The 25,114-nt window shown below is 38.1% G+C and overlaps 1 protein-coding gene across 1 annotated transcript; it reads left to right on the top strand.

Moving 5' to 3' along the window:
* Positions 1-8,605: 8,605 nt before the first annotated feature.
* LOC133980552 (von Willebrand factor A domain-containing protein 5A-like) lies at positions 8,606-21,599 on the top strand. Its single transcript, XM_062419306.1, has 18 exons — positions 8,606-8,645; positions 8,948-9,150; positions 9,242-9,464; positions 12,058-12,224; positions 12,324-12,438; positions 12,555-12,730; positions 12,817-12,905; positions 13,017-13,161; positions 13,600-13,679; positions 13,782-13,896; positions 14,016-14,174; positions 14,361-14,464; positions 15,165-15,370; positions 16,585-16,650; positions 17,410-17,487; positions 17,728-17,897; positions 21,237-21,360; positions 21,467-21,599. Exons 1-18 carry the CDS (start codon positions 8,606-8,608, stop codon positions 21,544-21,546), a joined length of 2,340 nt encoding a protein of 779 aa, XP_062275290.1. The 3' UTR covers positions 21,547-21,599.
* The last annotated feature ends 3,515 nt before the right edge of the window (positions 21,600-25,114 follow it).

Below are 25,114 nucleotides of genomic sequence, written 5' to 3'. Positions count from 1 at the left end.
CTTGCGCCGCAGACAGAGGGTCAGAGTGGGCCATCATACATCCTCAGCCCTGAGCCTCAGTACTGGCTCCCCCCAGGGCTGCGTACTGAGCCCCCTGCTCTACTCCCTCTACACATATGACTGTGCCCCCGTCCACCAGAGCAACACCATTGTGAAGTTTGCTGATGACACCACAGTGGTGGGGCTCATCTCTGGGGGGGATGAGTCTGCCTACAGGGACGAGGTGGAGCGGCTGACAGCATGGTGCAGGGGCAACAACCTGCTCCTTAACATTGCAAAGACCAAGGAGCTCATAATAGACTACAGGAGAAAGAAAACCGACAATCCAACACTAATCATCAGCGGGGACTGTGTGGAGAGGGTGGCAGACTTCCGCATCCTGGGAGTCCACATTAGGGAGGGCCTCACCTGGAGCGCGAACACCTCTGAGCTGCTGAAGAAGGCCCAGCAGAGACTTTACTTCCTGAGAATACTCAGGAAGAACAACATCACACAGAAACTGCTGGTGTCCTTATACCGAGCCTCCATCGAGAGCATTCCAACTTACTGCATGGTACACCAGCTGCACAGTGGCTCAGAGGAAAATGCTCCAGAGGGTCAACAACACGGACCAAAATATCGCCGGCTGCCCTCTCGCCACACTGGAAGAACTACACAGTTCCTGTTGCATCAAAAAAGCGCAGAATATTATAAAGGACTCTTCTCACCCTGGACACTCTCTGTTTGAGCTGTTGCCATCAGTCAGATGATTCAGATCAGTCAAAATAAGGACAAACAGATTCAAACACTGCTTTTATCCTACAGCAATTACCACACTCAATACTGCTAATTAATTATTAAGTAATACTGTTTACAATTGACTGTGAAATAGGGATGTGCAATGACAAAATGTAATCTTATGTGGGTATGTGGGTATGATGCACTGACTGGTGAGCACTTTACATTTCGTTGTACTGGTGACAATGACAATGAAGGATCTTTTCTATTCTATTCTATTCTAAATACATATATAGTGGATGCTCACATAAACCTGCATTCACTTTTTTTGGCCACTTGGGGGCAGAGCAACCAACTTTAAACACAACACACCACTGACACGTTATAAAGTTGATGCATCACACTTGGACTGGAGCACACAGGTGCCTATTTAGAAATAAACAACACTGATAAAATAACTGAGAGTGGACCAGAACAGGGAAGTTACAAGCTGGTCGGGTGATCTAATCCAATTGACTACCAATACCAATATCTGTTTCATGATTCTGAACAAAAGTATTTGCAGTGGACCGGTAATGAGCAAATTAATCACCATAGCAACCCAATCCAGGGAGGCTCTGGAAATTTCCTCTATCACACAGCAGACAGCCTCAACAGTTTCAGTTACTGTGAAAGTTCACGTATTGGGTGTGTAGATGATAGAAAGGAAGCAGGCTATTCAGTCAGGTTTAGTATGGAAACTGTGGTCATGATGAAGTCAGTGGTTTGTGTTAAGTTAGTCCCTCATTGCATTTTTGTTACTATGTGAATTTTTTTAACCTTTATGTTAAAGGTTTAATACCCAGTATTGGGTGTATGGAGATTTATGTATAATTTGTGTGAATATTCACTCACTGCTAACCATTGAGAGTTAGTTACTTTTGTATTTTATGTTTGTCAAGTTAAGTCAAGTGCATTCTTATCTGTATAGTTTAATTTTTATTTTTATTTCTTGTGTGTGTCTTGTGTGTAACCACATTAGCATTACTCTCCTGTTAACACCACACACCCACTAGCATGAACCCCTCTACCCCCTGCATGGGGTCTCAAATGGACAAGACTGAAGGACTGTAGGAGACTGTGCCTTAAACCTTCAGTTTTTCAGTTCAGTTTTATAAACCACCAGTCTCTGTGTCCTGACTAGACATACCACATTGGTCAACAATCCCAAGTCAGCTAAATCCTTAAGTACAGACTCCTAACTTTGTGATCTAAAAATCGCTTGCTAAATGGATGGATGTAAATTGATCAGTTAGTGATTCGATCAGTTAGTGCCAGTCATCCATGTATCCTTTTCTGTCACCACCTACTCCTTAACCCCCCCACCTCTAAACCACCCACCAAACTTCCTAATCTTTCTCAGCTTTGTCTGTACAGAGCCTCCTATTGTTCTCTGTCATCTTTATTCAGATACAATACTGAGGTTTGGTTCAAATAGTCTGTGCTTTCACAAGGGAAACACTGAAGCAATGCTCAAAGCGGATGAACAACTGTCCCCCCTGCCTCCATTCAGCAAATCCACTTTCATTGATTTGCGCAGTCTCTTAAAGTGATGCCATATCTGATACAAGTGCACAGATCAACAGTTTCATTTAATACCATTTTAACACACATTTGTGTACTGTGGTTCACTTAAAGCATTTGCCAATCTTCATCTTTTGCAAAGTTTGTACGTCCATAACTATTGAATCTCAATACAGTATATTAATATTGGGTTAGCTTATCTTCACACCAAACTTTCTTTATCATTATCATGCAGTAAAGTCAGCTTGGAGTGTACAAATAGTTTACATCCCTAAGGCTTTATTGCACAAAATAGTGCATACATTATATGCATTATATATATATTATATAATTCTGGTTTTATATTAATAGTAATATTACCAGGAAACTACACACATTTCATTAAAGCTGTACTAGTTTAAGAATTACAACGCACTCACCTAAGTTCAGACTCTTAGCTTCTTTCACTTTAGTTTTTGCTGTCACCACAGTTTTAAGCAGAGTCCCACAAGTTCAGAGGAACACTACACACGCACATTCATATGACAGTTTAGACACTTTACCACAACCTGTCAGCTGAGGAAAGTATCATAGCATTCTATTACAAAATGATTGAGTCTTCACGTTTGTCTGCCCTTGGATTCTTGTCTCTGACCAGCTCCAGAAAGAAAAATAACAGCCAAGATATAAGTGGAAGAAGGACTTTGTTGAGCTTAAATAAGAGTGTGGTTGACACTGAGCGGTTAAACCATGAGGCAGAAGACCCTTAGCTGCCCTACAGCCTTGTGCCCCTCCTTACCCCCCATTATCTCATGGTGCATTGATTCACTACAATAGAGCCGCATATATTACCAGCTAGGGTGTTCAACTTAGGCCTTCCCAACCCCCTCGCCCTCCATCCATCACTCTCTTTTCCTCAGAAAACCAAAAAACACTGCTTTTTTACAATTGCAAACGCCACAACCCCTTCCTCTCTCCCTGGTTACCCCCAAACGTAATGGCAATGTAAAGAAGGGCATAAGTTGCTAGCCAACGCAATAGGGACAGTGTTGAACCACCCCTCCCTCCCCGGAGTCTGATTGGCCACCTTCGGTGTCCCCCCACCATTGTTGGAATGTACTTGTTTGATATTCATTTTATACTAGTAAAATTGTTTTCTTATCTAAAATGAATATTTTACTGTGATTTGATATTTGCCTCACTATCAATACTCACGGTGCACTGAATTTAATTTGTATTTAAGTTATTGTCTTATTTTATTTTTTTATTTTTTTATTATTATTGTATTAGTTACTGCAGAGATTTCTGATTTTCTTCTCTGCCAGGGAACCCATGCAGACTTCAGGGGGAGGCCCCATGTGTAGGAACAGGCGATACCAAACTTTTAATTTGAAATGATACCGATATTTTCTGTTACAATTTTAACGATACCAATACTGTACTACTCTTAAATGGGTATTCAAATCAATTGACACGTGCTGATCATTAATAATTAATTTATTATAAGTAAATAAAATAAAATACTATGACTAAAATAATAAGATAAATAATTAAAACATGAATATGAATAGAATCAATTACCAACAAAAATGTGAATATTTGGAAATGTGCACATTTATACTGTTTAGATAGATATAGATATAGATACATCTTTTTTTTCCTGATTACCCTCATGTAACAAAATTTAAAACAAGATTATGATGATGAATTTTATAATGGTAAACAGAATTTTCTGGCAGAGGTTAATATCTAATAACAGTGCTATCCATAACTGAATGTATTTGCCTCAAAACTCTCCTGCAGCGTCTACTGTGGGACAGTGGGTGGTACTCATGCAGCAGACTGGGCATCATCCTTTTGTTTTTCAGGGTGAGTTGTTTTTAAATGTTTAAACAGGTTGTTACTCTTATCGCTGCTGTGTGGCACATTCTGGTCATCAATAGTGCATCTCGCTGTAGTCCAATCTACTGATGAAAAGTAGCACAGCACTGCATCTGTTCTCACACTGTCTTCAATGGGCAGCATTGAAGCACAGCGCTTCTCTGCTTCTAGGCAGTGCAGCGGCCCCTATGACGCTCTACACGCTTAGAAATGTGTCATAATTTCTGAGCATGTAAGAGATTACTTCATAAATAAGTTATAGCGATAGACTACACATCTTTTAAATCAGACTTCTGTTGGAAAGAGAGGAATAAACATAGAAGCAATCTGGGTAAATGTACAAAATGCAAGGTACAACTGTAGAAAATGGGGAATGTATTAGTGTATGGCGTGATAACTTGTCTGTCGTACCATAGCAGCTGAAAATGTCCTGGAAAAATCCTGGGAAATGATTTCAAGAAAAGAGTGGGGACCCTGTTATAAGGGTGTAGCTGTGTTGCTTTACAGTTGTGTCTACAATATAGTGTATATAGTCTTAAATGTTCCCCTTGCTAACCACGAAACCACAAGTCTGTCTGGCAATACAGAAAGTGAAGGTAGATCAGTGGGAAACTTGACTGTGCAGCCAAAGAATGAATTAAATATATGAAAAATAATAGTAATTAAAAACTCCTGTCTTGTACTCTTTTTCATTATTATACTACTTATGAATTTGTACCACAGCTCTTTCTGACTCACTATCCTCTAACACTTAATTGGCGTGCCTCACTTGTAAGTCACTTTGGATAAAACCGACTGTCAAATGAAACATATAAATGTAGCATGTGCAGTAACTCCAGCAATGCATCTACTTGCAAAAAGGAAAGTCTGAGGGATTATGACTCTGCTAAACTAGTGTGCTTACTTGAGGAACTGCAGTGAGGATAGTATATGTTTCCAGTTCACCTGCGATAAGACAACCTAGTTACTGTCAGTGTTGATACCAAATATGCTGCAGTTGTTTGTCACATAAACCACATATGTAAAAGGTCTCACGTACTGTTTCTGGCTAACCAACCATATCCTCATTCAGAGGAGCTGTTTGTGCTAGCAATCTGTCTGTATTCTTTGTAGTCTTATAAGAACAGTTAGAATTAGCTCTACCAGTGGGGCATTCAAATTTAGGCTTTTTGCTGTCCTCGCTAAAAGCTATCATCACAGCTCACAATGAATGCAGGTTGGCCATGAATCTGAAACCTCAGACAATGGGAAATCAGACAGTGGAAACACATGCAATTTGACATTTGAGGTACAGAACTAATTTCCACTTACTACATACTTGGGGGAAAATGACATTATGATGGAAGTGTCATCCTACAAGGTTAATCTACATGGGAAAACCTTGTAAGTCAAAACATTGCATTAATAAAAAATTTGGGAACTTGCAGTTTTCAGAGTATGTGCTCACTACGCACCCATTTAAAAAAAATAATTTCATGATTGCAAAGAGATTTACAAAAACAGGTTTAAGAATAAATAAATAAATAAATAAATATCATGTGTTATACTTTTAACTACTTGTTGTGACTCATTGCAATAAACTCAGAAACCAGTTGATAGTTTTAGTTTTTCTCAAGTAATATTTTCTTGACCTCCATATTCTTTTTCTTTTTCTTCTTCTTAAAGCCAAGCTGCAGATGGCTTTTCAACAAGATATGATGTTTTGGTGCTTCTCAGACTGCACATAATTTTCGTGCTAAGAGACCCTCATAACCAAACATTCCTAACATGTCTGAGAAAATACTTTTAACTAACAAGCTAAAGTGGAATTTAAAAAAGGCTAATCTTATTGAAGAATAGACAAGTTTTATCTCTGCAAGGAGACTATCACAAGGAGTAATTTCAATAACATGTTTAAAGATCCCCTCACATATAAAAATACTTTGTTTGGAACAATAATGTGTGTCTGATATGTTTTATCCACCTGTCTTGCATACCCAGGAGGCGTGACTGTGTACATTTTGCTCTTCCTGCTTTATAAACACAAGTGGTGTGCACATATTTACAAGAGGGAAACACAGTAAAACAATCTCAGACATATTTATCGTCAAAGGTAGGCATTTCTTCTATGTGTTTGTTCATTATGACGAAGCTGTTAGCAGAAGCAGTGAAAGCTTTGGAAAACTTTGATACTACAACTATAACAGTAGTGCTGCATAACGTGTCAAATCGGAGTGAAATATTGTAACAGGTAGTAATAAAAAGCAGACGTTGACTCATTCGGTGAAAGTAATTCAGCTGGTTTTTGGTTTGCGAGTGAAAACATTTCTTCTTCAATAGTTTTCTATCAAATAAACAATGAGACCACAGTCTGAAAAGTGACATGCAGACGACGGAGTATTAGGGCCAGACTATAAGAACAACATGTTTTCTTGTTGTTGAAATTACGAGAATAAAGTCGTAACATTACGAAATTATAAATCATAATATTAAAAGAAAAGAGTAGTAATATTACGAGAATAAATTCATAATTTGACGAGAATAAAGTCGTAACATTAGGAGAATAAAGTCGCTATATTACGAGATTATAAATCATAATAATAAAAGAAAAGAGTAGTAATATTACGAGAATAAAGTCATAATATGACGAGAATAAAGTCGTAACATTACGAGAATAAAGTCATAATATTACGAGATTATAAGTCATAATATTAAAAGAAAAGAGTAGTAATATTACTAGAATAAAGTCATAATATTACGAGAATAAAGTCGTAACATTACGAGAATAAAGTCATAATATTACGAGAATAAAGTCGTAGGCCTAACATTAGGAGAACAAAGTCGCTATATAACGAGATTATAAATCATAATATTACAAGAAATGAGTCATAATATTGCGAGAATAAAGTCATAATAATACGAGAAAAAAGTCTTAATATTACGAGAATAAAGTCATAATTTACGAGAATAAAGTCATAATAATACGAGAAAAAAGTCTTAATATTACGAGAATAAAGTCGTAATATTACGAGAATAAAGTCATAATAATACGAGAAAAAAGTCTTAATATTACGAGAATAAAGTCATAATTTACGAGAATAAAGTCATAATAATACGAGAAAAAAGTCTTAATATTACGAGAATAAAGTCGTAATATTACGAGAATAAAGTCATAATTTACGAGAATAAAGTCATAATAATACGAGAAAAAAGTCTTAATATTACGAGAATAAAGTCGTAATATTACGAGAATAAAGTCATAATATTACGAGAATAAAGTCGTAACATTACGAGAATAAAGTCATAATATTACGAGAATAAAGTCGTAGGCCTAACATTAGGAGAACAAAGTCGCTATATAACGAGATTATAAATCATAATATTACAAGAAATGAGTCATAATATTGCGAGAATAAAGTCATAATAATACGAGAAAAAAGTCTTAATATTACGAGAATAAAGTCATAATTTACGAGAATAAAGTCATAATAATACGAGAAAAAAGTCTTAATATTACGAGAATAAAGTCGTAATATTACGAGAATAAAGTCATAATTTACGAGAATAAAGTCATAATAATACGAGAAAAAAGTCTTAATATTACGAGAATAAAGTCGTAATATTACGAGAATAAAGTCATAATAATACGAGAAAAAAGTCTTAATATTACGAGAATAAAGTCGTAATATTACGAGAATAAAGTAGTAATTTCATGAGAACTTTAACAAGAAACAGCAGTCTTCCCCCTGCGTTAAAATGAGGAATGTTGAGCATCTTGTGTAGTTATACTTTGGTATCGGTTTCACAAATGAGGAAATGCTTAATCTTTTGGCATATCAGAATCAAATTATTATCAGTATCAGGACTTTGAAACGATTGTGCAAACGACTGTGTCTATTTCGAATAAAGAACCACACGGACTTGGAAGAAATTGCTTCTTTTGTGGAAGAGGAGCTGTCTGGTAGTGGTCGACTGCAAGGCTATCTGTGGTAGCAACATTAAGTTAGTTTAATATTCAACATTCATTTGACATTCAAAATACAAACCTATTATGCGCTTCAACCATTTGAGTGAATGATGTCAAACTGTATGTTATACAGTTGGTTTGACATCCTGAGGTCAAAAGGTCAGGGAGCAAAGTAATGAATGAATTTATTGTGAATTCAGCATGAATCGTAAATTAGTCATTTCATGATGGTTTATATTTTGGGTTAATTTTGGCTTATTTGCGCCATCATGGTGATTGATAATTAGGTCACGTGGATATGGGCGGTGATACCTATTGTTAAAACATCTGTTCATCACTGTGATTATTATGATGATAACAAATATTTGTTCACAGTCATGTCAACATGTACAACAAGAAACAAGATATCTGTTCTTTTGCTAGTTAGTTGTCTATAATGTACAGTAATTGTAGCTATTTATTGATCACTGCAGCATTAAGTCTTCATATGTCCTTGTTAATTGTTGCTCAGGTACAAAGATGAACCGCTGTGGTCTGCTGACAGTCCAGAAGGTACAAGGTACCAAACTGTTTGACAAATACAAACACATATGATTTCCTACCTTTTCTGTAATCATTTAAGCTTCAAATGTTGACTGTACAGGCTATCTGGTACATACTGGTTTCCTGCTGCACAGTATAACTCTGCAGTATTTTAATGATTAGCTTCGTTAACAAGCAGGTAAAATTGTAGTGTGGCTTAAAATATAACATTTCAGTGCAGAAGAAACCTTAATTACAATCTGCAATCATATCTTCACCCACAGTGAAAACAGCAGTTCTCACACAGTCTTTGTGTTGTTTCTCTCTGTGTCTCATCAGTTCCTCTGAAGAGCATTGAAGTGGAGCTGGAGGTGAGGGACCATGTGGCTACAGTGGTCTCCACTCTGCTCTACCAGAACAAGGAGGACAAACCACTAGAGGCTGTTTTTGTCTTCCCTCTGCCTGGAGATGCTGCTGTCTGTCATTTCAGTGCTAAGATTGGACAGGCACAGATTGTAGCTGAGGTGAAGGAGAAACAGCAGGTGAGCAGGACAGTAAAGACATTCTCACTATAATGAATCTGAAAAATAATGAAACACACCAAACATTACTCATATGTCATCTGTGCTGCAGGCTCGTGAGGAGTATGATGATGCATTGAGCTCCGGTCAGCAGGCCTTCTTATTGGAGGAGAGTGATCAGAGCCCAGATATATTCTCTCTGAGTGTGGGCAGTCTGCCTCCAGGAGAGAGCGCCTCCATCAGGCTGGAGTACGTCACTGAGCTGGCTGTGCAGGCTGATGATGGGCTGAGGTTTTGTCTGCCTGCTGTACTCAACCCTCGCTACCAACCTCAGGGTAAGAAAACCAGCCCACACTGTCCATACAGAGGGTTTTATTGAGACAGTGATACACCTGGCTCTGAGTGCACCCACATACACTGGAGGAAGCCAAAAAACCCTGTGACATAAACTGGCAGAACACATCATCCCAAAACTCCTTTTACATCCTCCAACATCTGCCAACTGTGGTGACCTCAAACAATCTTTGATTTTTGAGGTTGAAATTAATGTTGATTTGAGAAAGATTCTTTTTTTCATTTTCTGACACAAACATCTACAGGGGGCTGAGTTCTCTTGTAAATAAAAGTTATGTTAAGATTCAGTGATTTTTACTAAAACACACTGTTTATTCCTTAGAAGCATGTTTGTGATTTTACTTCCTCATTAAACATTTGTAAAACCAATATGTTGATTATCAACGAGCAGTATAGGCTACTTCTTATGTCTTTGTCAGTGCTTTGATAGGCGTATTTGCAATTAGCACCACCAACAGCCAGTCTAGAAATTAGCATTCAACAGTTAACATGTAGGCTATATTCTCTGCGTCTTCCCTTGCTTGTGTCCTTCTGTATAGGATACACAAAGAGGGCCCAGTTTGCTTCATAGCACCACTAGTGATCACAAACTCCACCATGTACCTATGACATAAACATTTTGTGCAATTATTTTTTAATATTTGACCGTTTGAACAAAGCAAGATATTCTTTGATATTTTCTTTAAGGTCACCACACAAACACTTTGAGTCTCCTGTATTTAAATCCTGTAGAAAAATAAACAGACAATGTGGTTTAACAAGTATTGGAGTTAGCTAATCCATGTCGAACAAAAACCAAGTGAGTGTCAGTGGTACTAGTGGTTAGCAAGCCAGCTAGTCAGCTAAGAAGTTATGTTCACTTTAAAAATAATGTTACTAAAGCAGGACATGGTTTGGGATGATTCAGAAAAACTTTATTAATACCCTAGAGGGGAAAATCAATTGCTACCAAACAGCTAATAAATACATAAATAAAAAACACATCAGAAACATGATCTACAGCATTAGATCAGAGCTACAAAAAAAGTGTTTGTTAAAAAATCTGACTGCTGCTGGGACAAAAGACCTTCTAAAACATTCAGCAAAACACTGAGGCACAACGAGTCGCTCACTGAAAGAGTTGTTAAGGCTGTTAAAGACACTGTGTAAAGGATGGCCTTCAAGGAGTACAACTGGTTTTAATTTGGACAGGTGTGTATGATGTTCACATTTCTACACAGGTCACAACATAAAAAACTAATATTGTCATACATGTGTTTTCTAGTATACTGCAACGCTTCTGAGCTGTATGTATGTCTGTGCCTCAAATGAAATATGAGACATATTTTTTATTGTCTGATGTTTGAGTTTCCAGAACACCTCGTATCCTGACATGTGTTGATATCTATCACAGAGAGCGGGGACAGCAACATGAATTATAATGCTCCTACTCACAAGACAACCACATGTAACTGTTCTTTACAATAAAAAGAATACAGACACAGATTTCTGGTATGGAAGGAGTATATGGTCAGGCAGAAAAATAACTTGTGATATATGTGGTTGATGTGACAGACATTTGGATACAGAGGGTGCAGCAAACTCAGTTTGATGAAGTATCAATACTGAAAGAAACTGGGTTACCTTACCACAGAAGAACAGGAAACAAATACGAACATCACCTGCAGCTGGCTTCCAGTAAATACTGTGTTTTAGCAGAGTGTTCGCCCCCAGACCTTTCCTTCTATAACCAAATACATAGTTAGAGTTACATAAATTGAACAATGTCTACATACTGTATACATTTACATTGTACCATTGAAATGAGACAACTTTGGAGTTACAGAAAAGTCAAAGTTTCAATAAAGGAATTTCAAATGAACCTGGAAGCTTTAGAAACTAACTAAACATACTTGACATCACACTTGATAAACAGCATGAAACAGTGTTCAAACTGACAGCGTGATTATTCAAGGAAGTATTGTGTCCAATTCAGTTTTACAATGAATTTGTTTTTCATCTTTGGCATTTGTTTGGCATTTGTTCCTGAGCTGTCCTCCCAGGTCTGACTCCAGGAGTGGATGCAAGACAACGAAATGAGGGTTTCCCTTGTTGGGTGGCTGGGTTCATCCTTAGAGACAGAGTTATGAGCTCAAATTCACTTAATTCAGGAATCTGATTAGGATACCCCTCGGTCAATTCTTTCTGGAGGTATTCAAGACACTTGCAGCTGGGAGGAAACCCTGGTGTAGACCCAGAGTATGCTGGACTATATAATCCATCTGGACTGGGAACACCTCAGGACCCTTCAAGAGGAAATGAAGGCTGCAGGGTGTTTGTTCTACTTTGCTTTATTTCCCACCACTATGTCTCTATGTTTCTATGATTGCAGGTCATGGTGGCTGCAGATAAGCAGTAGAAAATTAATGAGTATTTCTTTGGAGTATTTAGTAGGGATGTTTTGTCTTTAAAAAATGATATTTGGGTTGAGGATTTGTCATCCAGAACTTCAGATGGACTGAAGGTTTTCAGCTACATAAGTGATTTCGATGTTTTTGATTACAACATTTTAAACCTGTTTCATGTTGTTCACAGGAAGTGAAGGTGGCAGCCTCCAGGTGACGTCTGTTCCAGCCTCTCTGGTGCCCTACAGTCTGTCTTTCTCTGCCCAGGTGTCCTCTCCTCGTCCAGTCTCTAAAGTAGAGTCCAGCTGTTCCCTGGACCCTCTCCAGTACCTCAACACAGAGCAAACCCAGGCTACGGTATGTAGAGTGCTGATGTGTCTGCTGTGTGTGATTGTTCCTCGTTACTGAGAACAAGACATCACTTTATTTTTATTTATGTGGTTTTGTTAACTGCAGGTCAAGTTGACTGCAGGACACAAGTTTGACAGGGATATTGAACTGTTGATTTATTACAAAGATGCCCACCAGCCCACTGCTGTGGTGGAGGCAGGACAGACCTCTGCCAAGCCTGGTGAGGAAATTAGAGAAGTTGTTACTCTGTAATTAAAAGTTCATTATTACATATGTTGTAATAAATGATAAAAAGCAGATTTGTGGTCATTTTTCAGTCTCTTTCCTGTTTTTAAGGCACTCTGATGGGTGATCCAGTGGTGATGCTGAGCCTGTACCCTGAGTTCCCCCAGGCTGTGATGTCTTCAGTGGACTCATGTGGAGAGTTTGTGTTCTTAATCGATCGATCAGGAAGTATGAGTTGTCCAATGGATAACAGCAACCCACAACTGACTCGCATTGGCAGTGCTAGGGTATTCTGTGTTAACTCTGTCATAAAAGCATTCATAATGTCCCTCTCACACAGTGGCCTTCACTATATTCTCTCTATTCCTCCAAGGATACTCTACTGCTCCTGCTGAAGAGTTTACCAATGGGCTGCTACTTCAACATCTACAGTTTTGGGTCCAGATATGAGCACATCTTCCCGTAAATCACTCCTTCATTTCACTCAGTCCACAAAAATGTGATCCTGTCTTTCATTTCACTGTTTTTACAAGTGTGTGTGCACTGTTCTTCATGGGTGTGTGTTTCTGACAGTAAGAGTGTGGAGTACAGTGAGAAGACTATGGAAGAGGCTCTGAAGAAAGTTGAGAACATGGGTGCTGATCTGGGAGGAACAGAGATCCTGCAGCCCCTAAAACACATTTACAGTCAGCCCTGCATTCCCAGTCAACCAAGACAAGTAATACACACACACACACACACACACACACACACACACAAACACACACACACACACACACACAAACGCTGTCTAAGCTGTGTCAATTTTGTGACACAGCTAAGACAGTCTGATAGTTTGGTGTTTTCCTCATTTTAAAATGAGCTTTGCTTGCCTGTTTGTGTTTTTATGTGTCTAGTCCAGCACTAACGCTGTAAAGGTATCATTTACACTCTATAAACAATGGGTCTTTTTGTCCTTTTCAAGTATAGTGATGAACAAACTGTTTCACATACTTACCACACCTTTATTGTTCTTCTTACTTCACTGTTACTTGTGTTACTGAAACAGCAACCTGACACTGCTCTCAGAATTATGTGAACATGTTGCATGTTTCATAGTGTAGTGTCATGTAACTAACATCATAACAGTAACTGATGTATAAACTGTCCACCCCAGCTGTTTGTCTTTACTGATGGAGAGGTGGGGAACACCAAAGAAGTTATAAATCTGGTGAGGGAGAACTCAGGCTCCCACAGGTGAAACCACATTAATTAACAAATACAACAATCACCCACAATTCCCAGAATATGTCCCATGTCTGAATTCTGTGTGTTAAAAACAAAAGTACTTTATTGCAGGTGTTTATCTTTTGGGATCGGGGAAGGGGCCAGCTCTGTTCTTATCAATGGTTTGGCCAAAGAAGGAGGAGGTCACGCTCAGTTCATCACAGGAACTGACAGGATGCAACCAAAAGTAAGACATGACCATAGTTTTTATTCATTTGTATTTGAACAGAAACCATTATTACAAATGTAAGTATGTTTAGTAAAACAAAGCATTTAAACTTTTTATGAATATGTTTTATTGATCAGGTGATGCAGTCGCTGCGATTTTCCCTGCAGCCAACTGTGGTGGACATCTCAGTCACATGGGATTTACCAAAGGGAGTGTCTGTCACTGTCCTCTCTCCACCAATCACAACAATTTTCCAGGGTCAAAGGTCATTGATTTATGCCCAGCTCACTGGACAGGTAGGAGCAGCACCATGTCATAGAGAAATACCTCTCTGGTCTGATTATTTTAGCTTTTAAAAATAACAGTGGTAAAGTGACAAAAACTATGATGCATCCTCCGTGTCCATGTTTAAGAGATAGAATTTTTCATCAGGTATGTATTTAAGATAAGAGGATGTTTCTATGAATGTAATGCTTTCTCAGAGTCCAGAGGCAGCAGAGGGCTGTGTGACGGTGAAGTACAGCCTGGCAGGTCATCCATCCCACAACCAGCTCCACTTCAGTCTCAAACCTGCAGAGGACACTGGGTAAAACAGGGTTTGGTGGTCAGACTGGAAAGTTATTATACATTAGATACTGACTATAAAATAGTGGTATGTTTATTTTGGTTTTTTTGTGTTAAAAATATGAATGTGCCTCACTTGATTTTTAGGCAGCACATTTAGATTTGTTCAACCACCCAACCCTTGCTAATCATTACACCAGGGATATATATATATATATATATATATATATATATATATATATATATATATATATATATATATATATATATATATCTTTATATACAGCATCTAACGTTAGTGAATACTAACTGAATGGACAAATGCCATGTTCTATCATATTTAAAGCCACAGCTAATTTACTAGCATTTGTCTCTACGTAGGCTGAAATATGGTTGTGTATGTATTTACTGCAGTACAATTAAACTAAAACAAGGTATCACAGTACAGTAAAATAACACAAAAATTTAAATTGATAAATACAGTAAGTAACAAAAAGCAATTAAGCTTCAGTTGTAGCCCACAATTGAGATACACCTATAAGCACATTTTTATTTAACTCTGCCAGGTTTCTAGTTCAGGACTTGAATTGAAAGAGAGGTGTGTGTGTGTGTGTGTGTGTGTGTGTGTGTGTGTGTGTGTGTGTGTGTGTGTGTGTGTGTGTGTGTGTGTGTGTGTGTGTGTGTGTGTTACCTCTTTTTGTTTGCAGACTAACAATCCACAGGTTGACTGCTCGGACTCTGATTCGCTCCCTGGAGATGGAGGAGAGAGAGCGCAGAGGACAGCAAGATGGAGGAGTGAAGAAGAAGGTGGTGGAGCTCAGTGTCCAATCAGGAGTGAGCAGTTCCTTCACCGCCTTCATTGCTGTCAATAAAGGTGACGGCGAGGCCATTCAAGGGCCTCTGTTGCGCAGAAATGTCCCAGCACCCGGTGAGTGTTTCTAAGAACTAATAAACACACTAATGATGCTGTAATGCTTTAATAGTATGGAAATCATCATTCTTCATTCATAAATCTACTAATCACTCTTGTCTCATTGACTCATTGAAATTCCTCTGTATCTGTCCACATACCTGCCTTTCAATCAGGAGAGACCAGAGAATGAAGTAAAAGAGTTGTTTATTATATATATGATATTGATGATTAGGTAATCTCAAAGTATTTGGCGCTTAGACTCTGTAGGGAGATTTTGAATCGAAGGACTTCAGTTCTGAGCAGCAGCAAGCTAATGATCTTCATTTAATATCCTACTCTTTTTTTATTTCAGGGATTAGAAGGGGCCGCTCTATGTCGTCATGTTTGTCTTTCGCAGACGGTGGGTAAAGTTTGAAAGCATTTTGAACATACACCAGCACATTTCTTCATCCACTGAACACAAAAATCCACTGAACAATCCACTGAGTACTTGTTGCTTTATGTTCAGCATGATTCAGCTCTTGTTGCAGCTTTTGAACTTTTTTTCTATTGAAACACAATTCAGAGTTAGCCCTGACAGAAGAATTGGCATTTTCACACAACCGATTTACCTGAATACAGACTGTTTACCAACCAGGTATATGTCCAAATTGTATATATTTTATCCCATTTAACTTATTATTGACTGCTGTATACAAGACTTGAACATTTATTACAAGTGCTCCACTACAAAGGTAAGAAATCTGGATCTTGTTGTAAGCATTTGGAGGCGCAACTACCCTACATCATTATGGAAACAGTATTGACTTTCAGTGCAATGACAAGCAACACAATGTGGTGCCTACATGTATTTATCTATGCTCAAAAACTATCATTCCTAAGGTACAGTGCTCTATAAATACTAAGGTAACAGTTGGGTGAATTGTGATTGTGGGGTTTATTGCAGGAAAAGCAAGAGATGTTACGTAAATGATAAAAAATGATTTTCAGCAGATGTCTTTAGGTTTTGTCTTGAGCTCCAGTAAAATAATTGATATTTGGGGTGATGTGATGTGATGAGTTGTCTGCAGGGTGCATAGGTGACATAAACCAGGGTCAGATACAGAGCAGCTCAGGGCACCAAAAGCCAGCATGACTTCAGTGCACTAAAACACACTTATAATAGCAATACATTTAAAATATTTGTCATATACTTCTACCATTGTAACAGTGTGTTTCTTTTGAGACAGGTGCTGAAGAGGTTGTAGAGGAGGAATTAATTGAAAATGGAAGTTTTCTGGACGAGTATGAAGAAGGTATCTCTTTTGTTTCAGTGGTAAACAAACTTTTTATGTGTGTGTAAACAGAATCCTCCAGAATTTATCAGCATTCTCTGCCAAGATAAGCTTCAGTAAAAGATTTAAAAACATTACATTTAGATTAGATTTGACAACTTTTCTGCTGTCACTGATCTCTAAAACCGCTTATCTCTGGAAGGCACCGACATTTGTTTAACAACTTCAAAAAATGACTACATTAATAATAAAATCTCAAAATCTCCACAAAACTGCCATGTCTCAGTCATGTTTTTTACCAATCAAACTGACACAATTTATTCAATGCACTAATTAGAAGAGTAGAAGTCAAAAACAAATAATTATTAACTTTGATGACCTTTTACTTTTCCTCTTGTGCCACTAGCAGGTCAAAGTTTTCTAGTCAAACATCTCAACATTTATTAGATGCACTGATATGAAATAAATACTAAGGTAACAGTTGGGTGGATTGTGATTGTGGGGTTTATTGCAGGAAAAGCAAGAGATGTTACGTAAATGATAAAAATGATTTTCAGCAGGTGTCTTTAGGTTGTGTCTTGAGCTCCAGTAAAATAATTGATATTTGGGGTGATGTGTGAGTTGTCTGCAGGGTGCACAGGTGACATAAACCAGGGTCAGATACAGAGCAGCTCAGGGCACCAAAAGCCAGCATGACTAAAACACACTTATAAATGCAATAAGTTTAAAATATTTGTCATATACTTCTGCTATTGTGACAGTTTGTTTCTTTTGAGACAGGTGGGGAGGACATTTTAGAGAGGGAATTACCGAAAGAGGGAGGTTTTCTGGAAACACCCTGTTACGGAGTTGAAGAAGGTATCTCTTTTGTTTCAGTGGTTAAGAAACTTTTTTTGTGTGTGTAAACAGAATCCTCCGCTTATCTCTGGAAGGCACGACTTTGTTTGTCATACTGTTTACCAATTTCAAAAAATTACTACATGAATAAAAAATCTCAAAATTGATCATGATCCCTAAAGGATGAACTGTAATAACTGTGATCCTCTGACCTTTAATAACACTGTTATCACTTCTGAAGACTCTGCTTGTTGTCCTCAGACTCCTTCGATGATACATTTGAAGTTATTGAGCCTAAGCGGCCTCGAAGAGACTCTTTCCTGCAGTTGGTTTCTCTCCAGAAGGCATCTGGCTGCTGGCTGCTTGAACCACATCTGGCTGCTGTACTGGGAAAGACCAGCGAGGAGGTGGAAATCCCCAAACCTGCAGAGGTGGTTCACTGTTCATAGATCTGTTCAAAAACAGGTTTCATATCTTTAAAAAGTTGGACTGATTGTTTCGTTCTATGAAGACAGTCAATTGGAATTAATCTGCAGAAGAATTTGAGGAGATCATCATTTACAGTCATTTCTTGGTGTGGTTAACAGTGTGATCGTGGTCAAACTGCAGTATCAGCTGCTGTGTTGTGGGTGAAGATAAGTGAGAGACTGATTGACTGTTTTATATACAGTCTATGGTTCAGTGCCCTCTTGTGGTGATTATAAACCACCTGTTTATAAAAGTCATATCTGCGAGTAGATCACATGTACTGCACATGTTTGAGAGTTCTCTTATTTTATTTAATGTATAATATTGTTAGTGCTGTTTTAAGAACAGTTTAAAAGTGTGTAGTCACATTTTGACTGCTCACCAGCCACGCCCCCCATCCTGGAGCCTTCTTCTTCTCCGCCTACTCCGGTAACACATAGTACTGTGTCTCTCACAAGCTCCCCCTGGCGACCAACCCAAGTACTGATACTTTCCCTGGTTCATTGCCCTTACCATGGTCCACTATCTCCTACTAGCTGTCATAAATCTACTGCCACTGCTGTGATTAAGTGGTTCCCAATTCCTGTTTTTATTTCACATCGCAAATCAATGCACATGTACAGGAGCAGACGAACTGTTGATCATAGTGTCCTAGTTAATCCAGCTAGGTCAGCTAACACCAAACCTCACATCAGCAATCTAACCCTTGGGTTATTTAACATCCGTTCGCTGACCAACAAGGGACCTCTGCTCTATGATCTACTGAATGATCGTAAGTTCAACTTCTTTTGCTTGACTGAGACATGGCAGCAGCCTAATGACTTTTCACACCTTAATCAAACTATTCCTCCTAGGTTTGTCTACACATCACAACCCCGTACCTCTGGCAGAAGGGGTGGCCTGGCAATACTATACAGTTAAAAGTGGAAAGTGTCCTCTATTACTGTGCCTGTATACCCTTCATTTGAGTCCATTGCTCTCCAAATCAAGGGCCCAACTCCTACCATCCTCGCCACTATTTATCGACCACCCAAGCCCAATAATGCCTTCCTACAGGAATTCTCTGCCTTCTTAACAACCTTATGTTCTGTGTCCCCAAATTTACTACTGCTGGGAGATTTTAATATTCACTTGGATAGCATCAACAATGCTTTTACAAGGGACTTTACTTCATGCCTTGACAGCTTTGGAATACAGCAATATATTGACTTTCCGACACACTCCAAAGGACATATTCTTGACCTAATATGCTGTTCTGGTGTAACCCCTCATAACTGTTGTGCCTCAGACCTGCTTATCTCAGACCACAAGTTAATATCCTGCAATGTCAATCTAAGATTATCCAAGACTAATATGCATCGCTCTATCACATTCCGAAACATTAAGAATATTGACTTGTTGGCCCTCTCCAATGGAATTGATGACTTCCCTAGCAGAGAAAATGTATCCACCACAGATGAACTGGTATCTCACTACAATGATGGACTTCATGGACTGCTAAATACTCTTGCACCTCTGAAAAATAGGTCTGTTTCTTTTACCCACTCCGCACCTTGGTTTATACCAGCACTACGCCAGCTCAAAGCTAATGGCCGTCGTTTGGAGCGCCTCTATGTAAAAACCAGCCTTGCAGTTCACAAAGAAATGTATTATAATCACATACTTCAATACAAGGATGCTCTTTCTTCAGCCAAGACCACATACTACTCAACCTTAATCAGGACAGCTGATGGGAACACTAGAGCCTTATTCTCAACTCTCAACAATATTCTGAAACCACCTGATGCTCTACCACCTCACTTACTCACAGTTACACAGTGTGATGCCTTAATGACCTTCTTCAATGCCAAAATTGAAAATATCCACCAGACACTGACTGCTACAAATAACTCTGCATCCTTTCTGCACTCTTGGCCTACATCGTCCTTCAGCTCTCCGCTCGCCAGCTTCATACTGCCAACTGTCTCGGAAATAACTGGTCTCATTCATAAATCCAAGTCATCTACCTGCCAGTTAGACCCCCTACCTACCCACCTGGTAAAAATCTGCATACCTGCCCTGTCCGCGTTAATAACTGACATCATACATTCCTCACTGACTTCTGGTGTTGTTCAATCATTACTAAAGACTGCTGCAATAACACCAACACTCAAGAAACCTGGCGCCGATCCGAATGATTTCAAACTTGCCATTTCTCTCCAAAATACTAGAAAGAACTGTTCCAGCCCAGGTCCACACCCATCTGTCTGACAACAATCTCTGTGAACAATTTCAGTCTGGCTTCCGTCCCCTCCACAGCACCGAGACAGCCCTAGTGAAAATCACCAATGACCTCCTGATGGCATCTGATTCTGGACTTCTCTCCATTCTTGTCTTGTCCTCCATTGGAATCACTGACATCCCTCTGGCTTGGTTCAGATCATATCTCTCTGGCCGCACACAGTTTGTTCAATTCAAGAACCTGAGATTGCAGACTGAATACTTCCATCTACGTAACGTCAATCGTCTCCGTCCCTCACTTTCACCAACCTGCACCGCTATCCTGGTAAACACCATGATCACATCCCGTCTGGACTACTGTAACTCTCTACTCTTTGGTCTTCCGCGGAAATCTCTTCACAAACTCCAGCTGGTACAGAACGCAGCCGCTCGTATCATAACCAGAACTCCCTCTATTGAACACATCACTCCTGCCCTGCAGCAACTTCATTGGCTCCCTATCAAATCCCGCATTGACTTTAAGATTCTACTCCTCACTTATAAGATCCTTCACAACCTGGCACCATCATATCTCTCGGAACTGATTCACATCTACACACCTTCCCGAACATTCCGATCCTCCTCTGCCAACCAGCTCTTTGCCCCATCTGCCAACTTAACTACCATGGGGTCAAGAGCCTTCAGCTGATCTGCCCCCCGCCTCTGGAACTCTCTCCCACCAGACATTTGCACTTCTGACTCTGCCTCCACCTTTAAATCCCACCTGAAAACACACCTATTCAGAGTGGCATACTCTGTCTCACACTAACTATGCAATCACGTTCTTGTTTATTAATTGTACTAATGCACTTTGTAGTCACATTCATATTTATTCTTTATCTTTGCACTAATGTTACTTGATTTATATTGTTTGATGTACTGTTGTTGTGTTTTATGTGCCTTGTAAGGTGACCTTGAGTGCTTTTAAAATGCATTATTATTATTATTATTATTATTATTTTCCTTTGAAATGATTTTCTGTCTTTGTTTCCCTTCATTTTGTTTTTCTCTGTTGTCTTTTATTCTTTCATTTGGTGAATTAGGTGAAAGAGGAAGTTTGGGCCACCATTCTGGCTCTGATCTGGCTTCATGGTTTCAAGTCGGATGTTCAGGATGAGTGGCAGCTTCTGGTTATGAAGGCTGCGTCATGGCTCCGTGCTCAGAAAGGTAATCACCATAATAATAAGTGCTGATCTGATGTTTTAACTGTGTGCTGGTTATACTCAGCGGCTATATTCAGTGTATTAATGGCTTGTTCTGGTTTTTATTTCAGCACCATGTGTGACAGAATGTGTGAAAGCTGGAAATGCACTGTTGCGATGTGAGGTGCAGAAAGATTCCCTGGGGATTTAAGGCTTTATATATATTTATACTTTATATTTATATATCCATAACCAAGGTGACTTCAATCATTCTGTTATGTATCTAACCCATTTTCCCCATCTTTCTTCAAAGATATGAACTTGATTTCTGAGTTATTTTTTCCATTTCATGTATTTATTTTACAAGATGCTTCCATTTAGAGTCAATTAAAGTATCATCTGTTAACCAGATCTTTGTCATTTGTTTAATTATAGATATTCTTATCACTAAAAACAAATGAATATCTTTTCTATTAATTTCTTCAGGAACTTTCCCAAGAAAAAGTACTAGTGGGTTTGCATTTACAGAGAAGCGGAAGATATGATATAATTCTCCAACAGATCTTTCCCGGAATCCACCGATAGTCTTACATGTTCAAAATACATGACTGGTCTTCACTCTGCTCCCCACACTTTCTCCAGCATCTTGAAGCTAGATTTCCTTTATCTTTACTTTGAATTGTAGGTGTTTTATTTCTTCCATGCATATTCTTTCTAATAATTTAAGTTAGTTGTCTCATGTATATTTTTACAAATATGTTCTCAATCATCTGAGGATATATTACATGGGAGTTCTTTTTCCCATTTACTTTTGGTGCTAATGTAAATTTGATCATCTTGTTAATTTAGTTATGTTATTTTAACCACTTTAGTCAGAAATTTTGTTTCAAGCCCATTGTTATATACAGTATTGTAAGCATATATCTTACCAGTTGATTCACATCTTGAATGGACCTCTTGTTTAAAGCTTCAAACAGGTAACTTCTCATTTGGAAAAATCTAAACAGGTGTGAGTTGGGTAGACCATATTGTGTCAATAACTGTTCAAAAGATTTAATTTCATTTTCCCCAAACATTTTTTCAAATTTGCATAAACCTTTAGAAGCCCACAATTTGAAAGTCTGATCAGTTTTGTTAAGAGGGAATTCTGGATCAGTTCCCATGTCTTTTAAAAGAAATAGATCTCCCTTTAGTTTCTGATTCCGACAGACTGCCCTCTGAATGTAGCAACTACCCATCTATTATCCAATTTCTCAACATGTGATTTTTTGAGTTGCTTACTTTTAATGTTGATTTGTATCGGAAACTGAATCTTTGGACCTGAAACTTCTTTGTGTGTATGAACTCAAACAAGAGAACAACACATTTCTCCATGCAGCATCTGTTATGTTGGCTTAGTGGTTGTAGCAAAAACTGAGACCAAAATCAAGTATGCATTCCAGGGGTGATTATTGAACAGTGTGAATGTGTAGGCCTGGCAAAAAGTAAAATAAATAAATAAAATAAATAAATAAATCAACAATACTGAAATCAAAAGAATGAACTAAATACAAAAACTGTGGAAAACAAAGAAAAAGCCCAGCCATGGTCCACAATATACAATGATATTTACAATTTAATCAAAAACATATTCACACACATTTTAGTCATGTACTATCTTCCATATTCATTTAAAATAGCCTAGAAAAATCAACAACCAGAAAACACCCCTCGAGTTCTATCATACTTGGCACCTTCCTGTAGGAAGCCCCCTTTATAAACCAATGGTACCTTGCAGTATGGTTTGGCAGTTTCAGGTCTAACCAGAGAAGTGCAAGTCCATCAGAGGAGAACAGGTTACAAACAATGAGTTCATTCAACACTAAACATTAAACAGAAGTGTTTTGAAAAATCTAGTTCCTGTATCTTTTTTTTAACAGTGTAACAGAAATAATGCCAATGTTAATTCATGCCATGCTACACTACAACAGACACCTCCAAGCCGGCTTGATTTAATTATTAATGGAAGTGGCTATATAGTATGTATGTGTGAGTGTGCAAGTATGCATCTTACTTTATAGGGCACGGCAACCCTGTGACAGCGTTGCATAAAACTGTGAGAAATCATGTTATACTTTACTAGATATTGAATATACTGAGTTTAGGCTACTCATAGTCTCATACATGTATTACAATACATTCATCTCACAAACCAGGCCACAGTCTTTTAACATAAAGTTGTGGCCTCACTGTTACCTAACAAGTTCAAAAAGTTTAAATTCTAAAAAATGTATATCTGGAAAAGCTCTAAAATAAAAGTTGAAAATCAGAAACATCTGGATGATATCACTCATATGAAAATGAAAAATGAATTGCTGTAACACATTGTCTAACCCAAGACTCCTGTGGAGAAGGAACCAGGTAAAAACATTTATTTATTTATTTTCACTTTTTATCTTTTCCAAATGTTACAATGACTACTATTTCAGTTTGTATGATCATCTTGTGCAAGAATGAGGATGGTAGCCTGGTGTGTGATTGTGTTTGGATATATTTTTTGTCCATGCAAGTGTTGTTTTGGCCATCAGGGCCAGAGCTCTTCAAATTAAATTCAAATTTCAATCAGTTACTTATCAATTTTTTCTTATCAGTTCCTTTGAAGATCATTAAAATTAACACCAGAAACGCACAATGGGCACACATTTTCATTCATGTGATTGGGAGGTTGTTTCCAAACTTTTGACTGGTACTGATTGTAATTGCATTATGAAGAGATCTTGTAATGGTCAGTATGAACAGGAGAAATAATTATGGCAAAAAAAACATGTTACTGTGTTCATTTTGGGAACTGACTATTGTTTTGAGATAGAGTTCAAATACTGTGAACATGTAAAAGTCAGCTACACCTTGTGTATCACATGTTTGATATATGATGGAGCAAGGCCCCTTTAATATTAAGTTTTTACATTTTTTTTGTGTATTAGAAGTTGTGTCTTTTGTGCCTTAAAAAAAACATGTACACTATATGCAAATATTTTAGTATTTGTAAATGATATTAGGCAGGACATACAGTAAGGAGCCTGTATAGATAATAATGCATGTAGCCAAGTTTGTTCAATTCAAATAAAATAAGCAATGTTTTTGAAACTCTTACATTACTCCGGTGGCTTTTAAAAAAAGAAAAAGAAAAAAATTCAGACATTTGTTCTTCAAGCATAAGAAGATGCCTTTGAAGATGAACTGAAATTACTCATTCAAGCTCCACCCAGCCAGTGCTCTCTTGTACAAAACATCGAGCATACCCAATAGGCGTGACTGTTTACATTTTGCTCTTCCTGCTTTATCAACACAAGTTGTGTGCACATATTTACAAGAGGGAAACAATCTCAGACATATTTATCGTCAAAGGTAGGCATTTCTTCTATCTGTTTGTTCATTGTGACGAAGCTGTTAGCAGAAGCAGTGAAAGCTTTGGGAAACTGTAATACTACAACTATAACAGTAGTGCTGCATAACGTGTCAAATCGGAGTGAAATATTGTAACAGGTAGTAATAAAAAGCAGACGTTGACTCATTCGGTGAAAGTGATTCAGCTGGTTTCTGGTTTGCGAGTGAAAACATTTCTTCTTCAATTTTTTTCTATCAAATAAACAATGAGACCACAGTCTGAAAAGTGACATGCAGATGTCGCAAATGTCTTGTTTTCACTGAAGCCATGAATGAATTTATTGTGAATTCAGCATAAATCGTAAATTAGTCATTTCGTGATGGTTTATATTTTGGGTTAATTTTGGCTTATT

This window comes from Scomber scombrus, chromosome 5 (genome assembly GCF_963691925.1).
Source record: "Scomber scombrus chromosome 5, fScoSco1.1, whole genome shotgun sequence".
Lineage (NCBI taxonomy): Eukaryota > Metazoa > Chordata > Actinopteri > Scombriformes > Scombridae > Scomber > Scomber scombrus.
The sequence above is the reverse complement of the archived record's forward strand: the minus strand, read 5'-3'. Positions and strand labels throughout refer to the sequence as shown.

What these genes read in the sequence shown, in the direction of transcription:
- LOC133980552 (XM_062419306.1), top strand. Translation starts at nt 8,606, where the DNA reads ATGAACCGCTGTGGTCTGCTGACAGTCCAGAAGGTACAAG. An exon ending in GACAGTCCAGAAGGTACAAG is followed by an intron (nt 8,646 to 8,947) that starts GTACCAAACTGT and finishes GTGTCTCATCAG; the next exon opens with TTCCTCTGAAGAGCATTGAA. An exon ending in CTGTTACGGAGTTGAAGAAG is followed by an intron (nt 17,488 to 17,727) that starts GTATCTCTTTTG and finishes TGTTGTCCTCAG; the next exon opens with ACTCCTTCGATGATACATTT.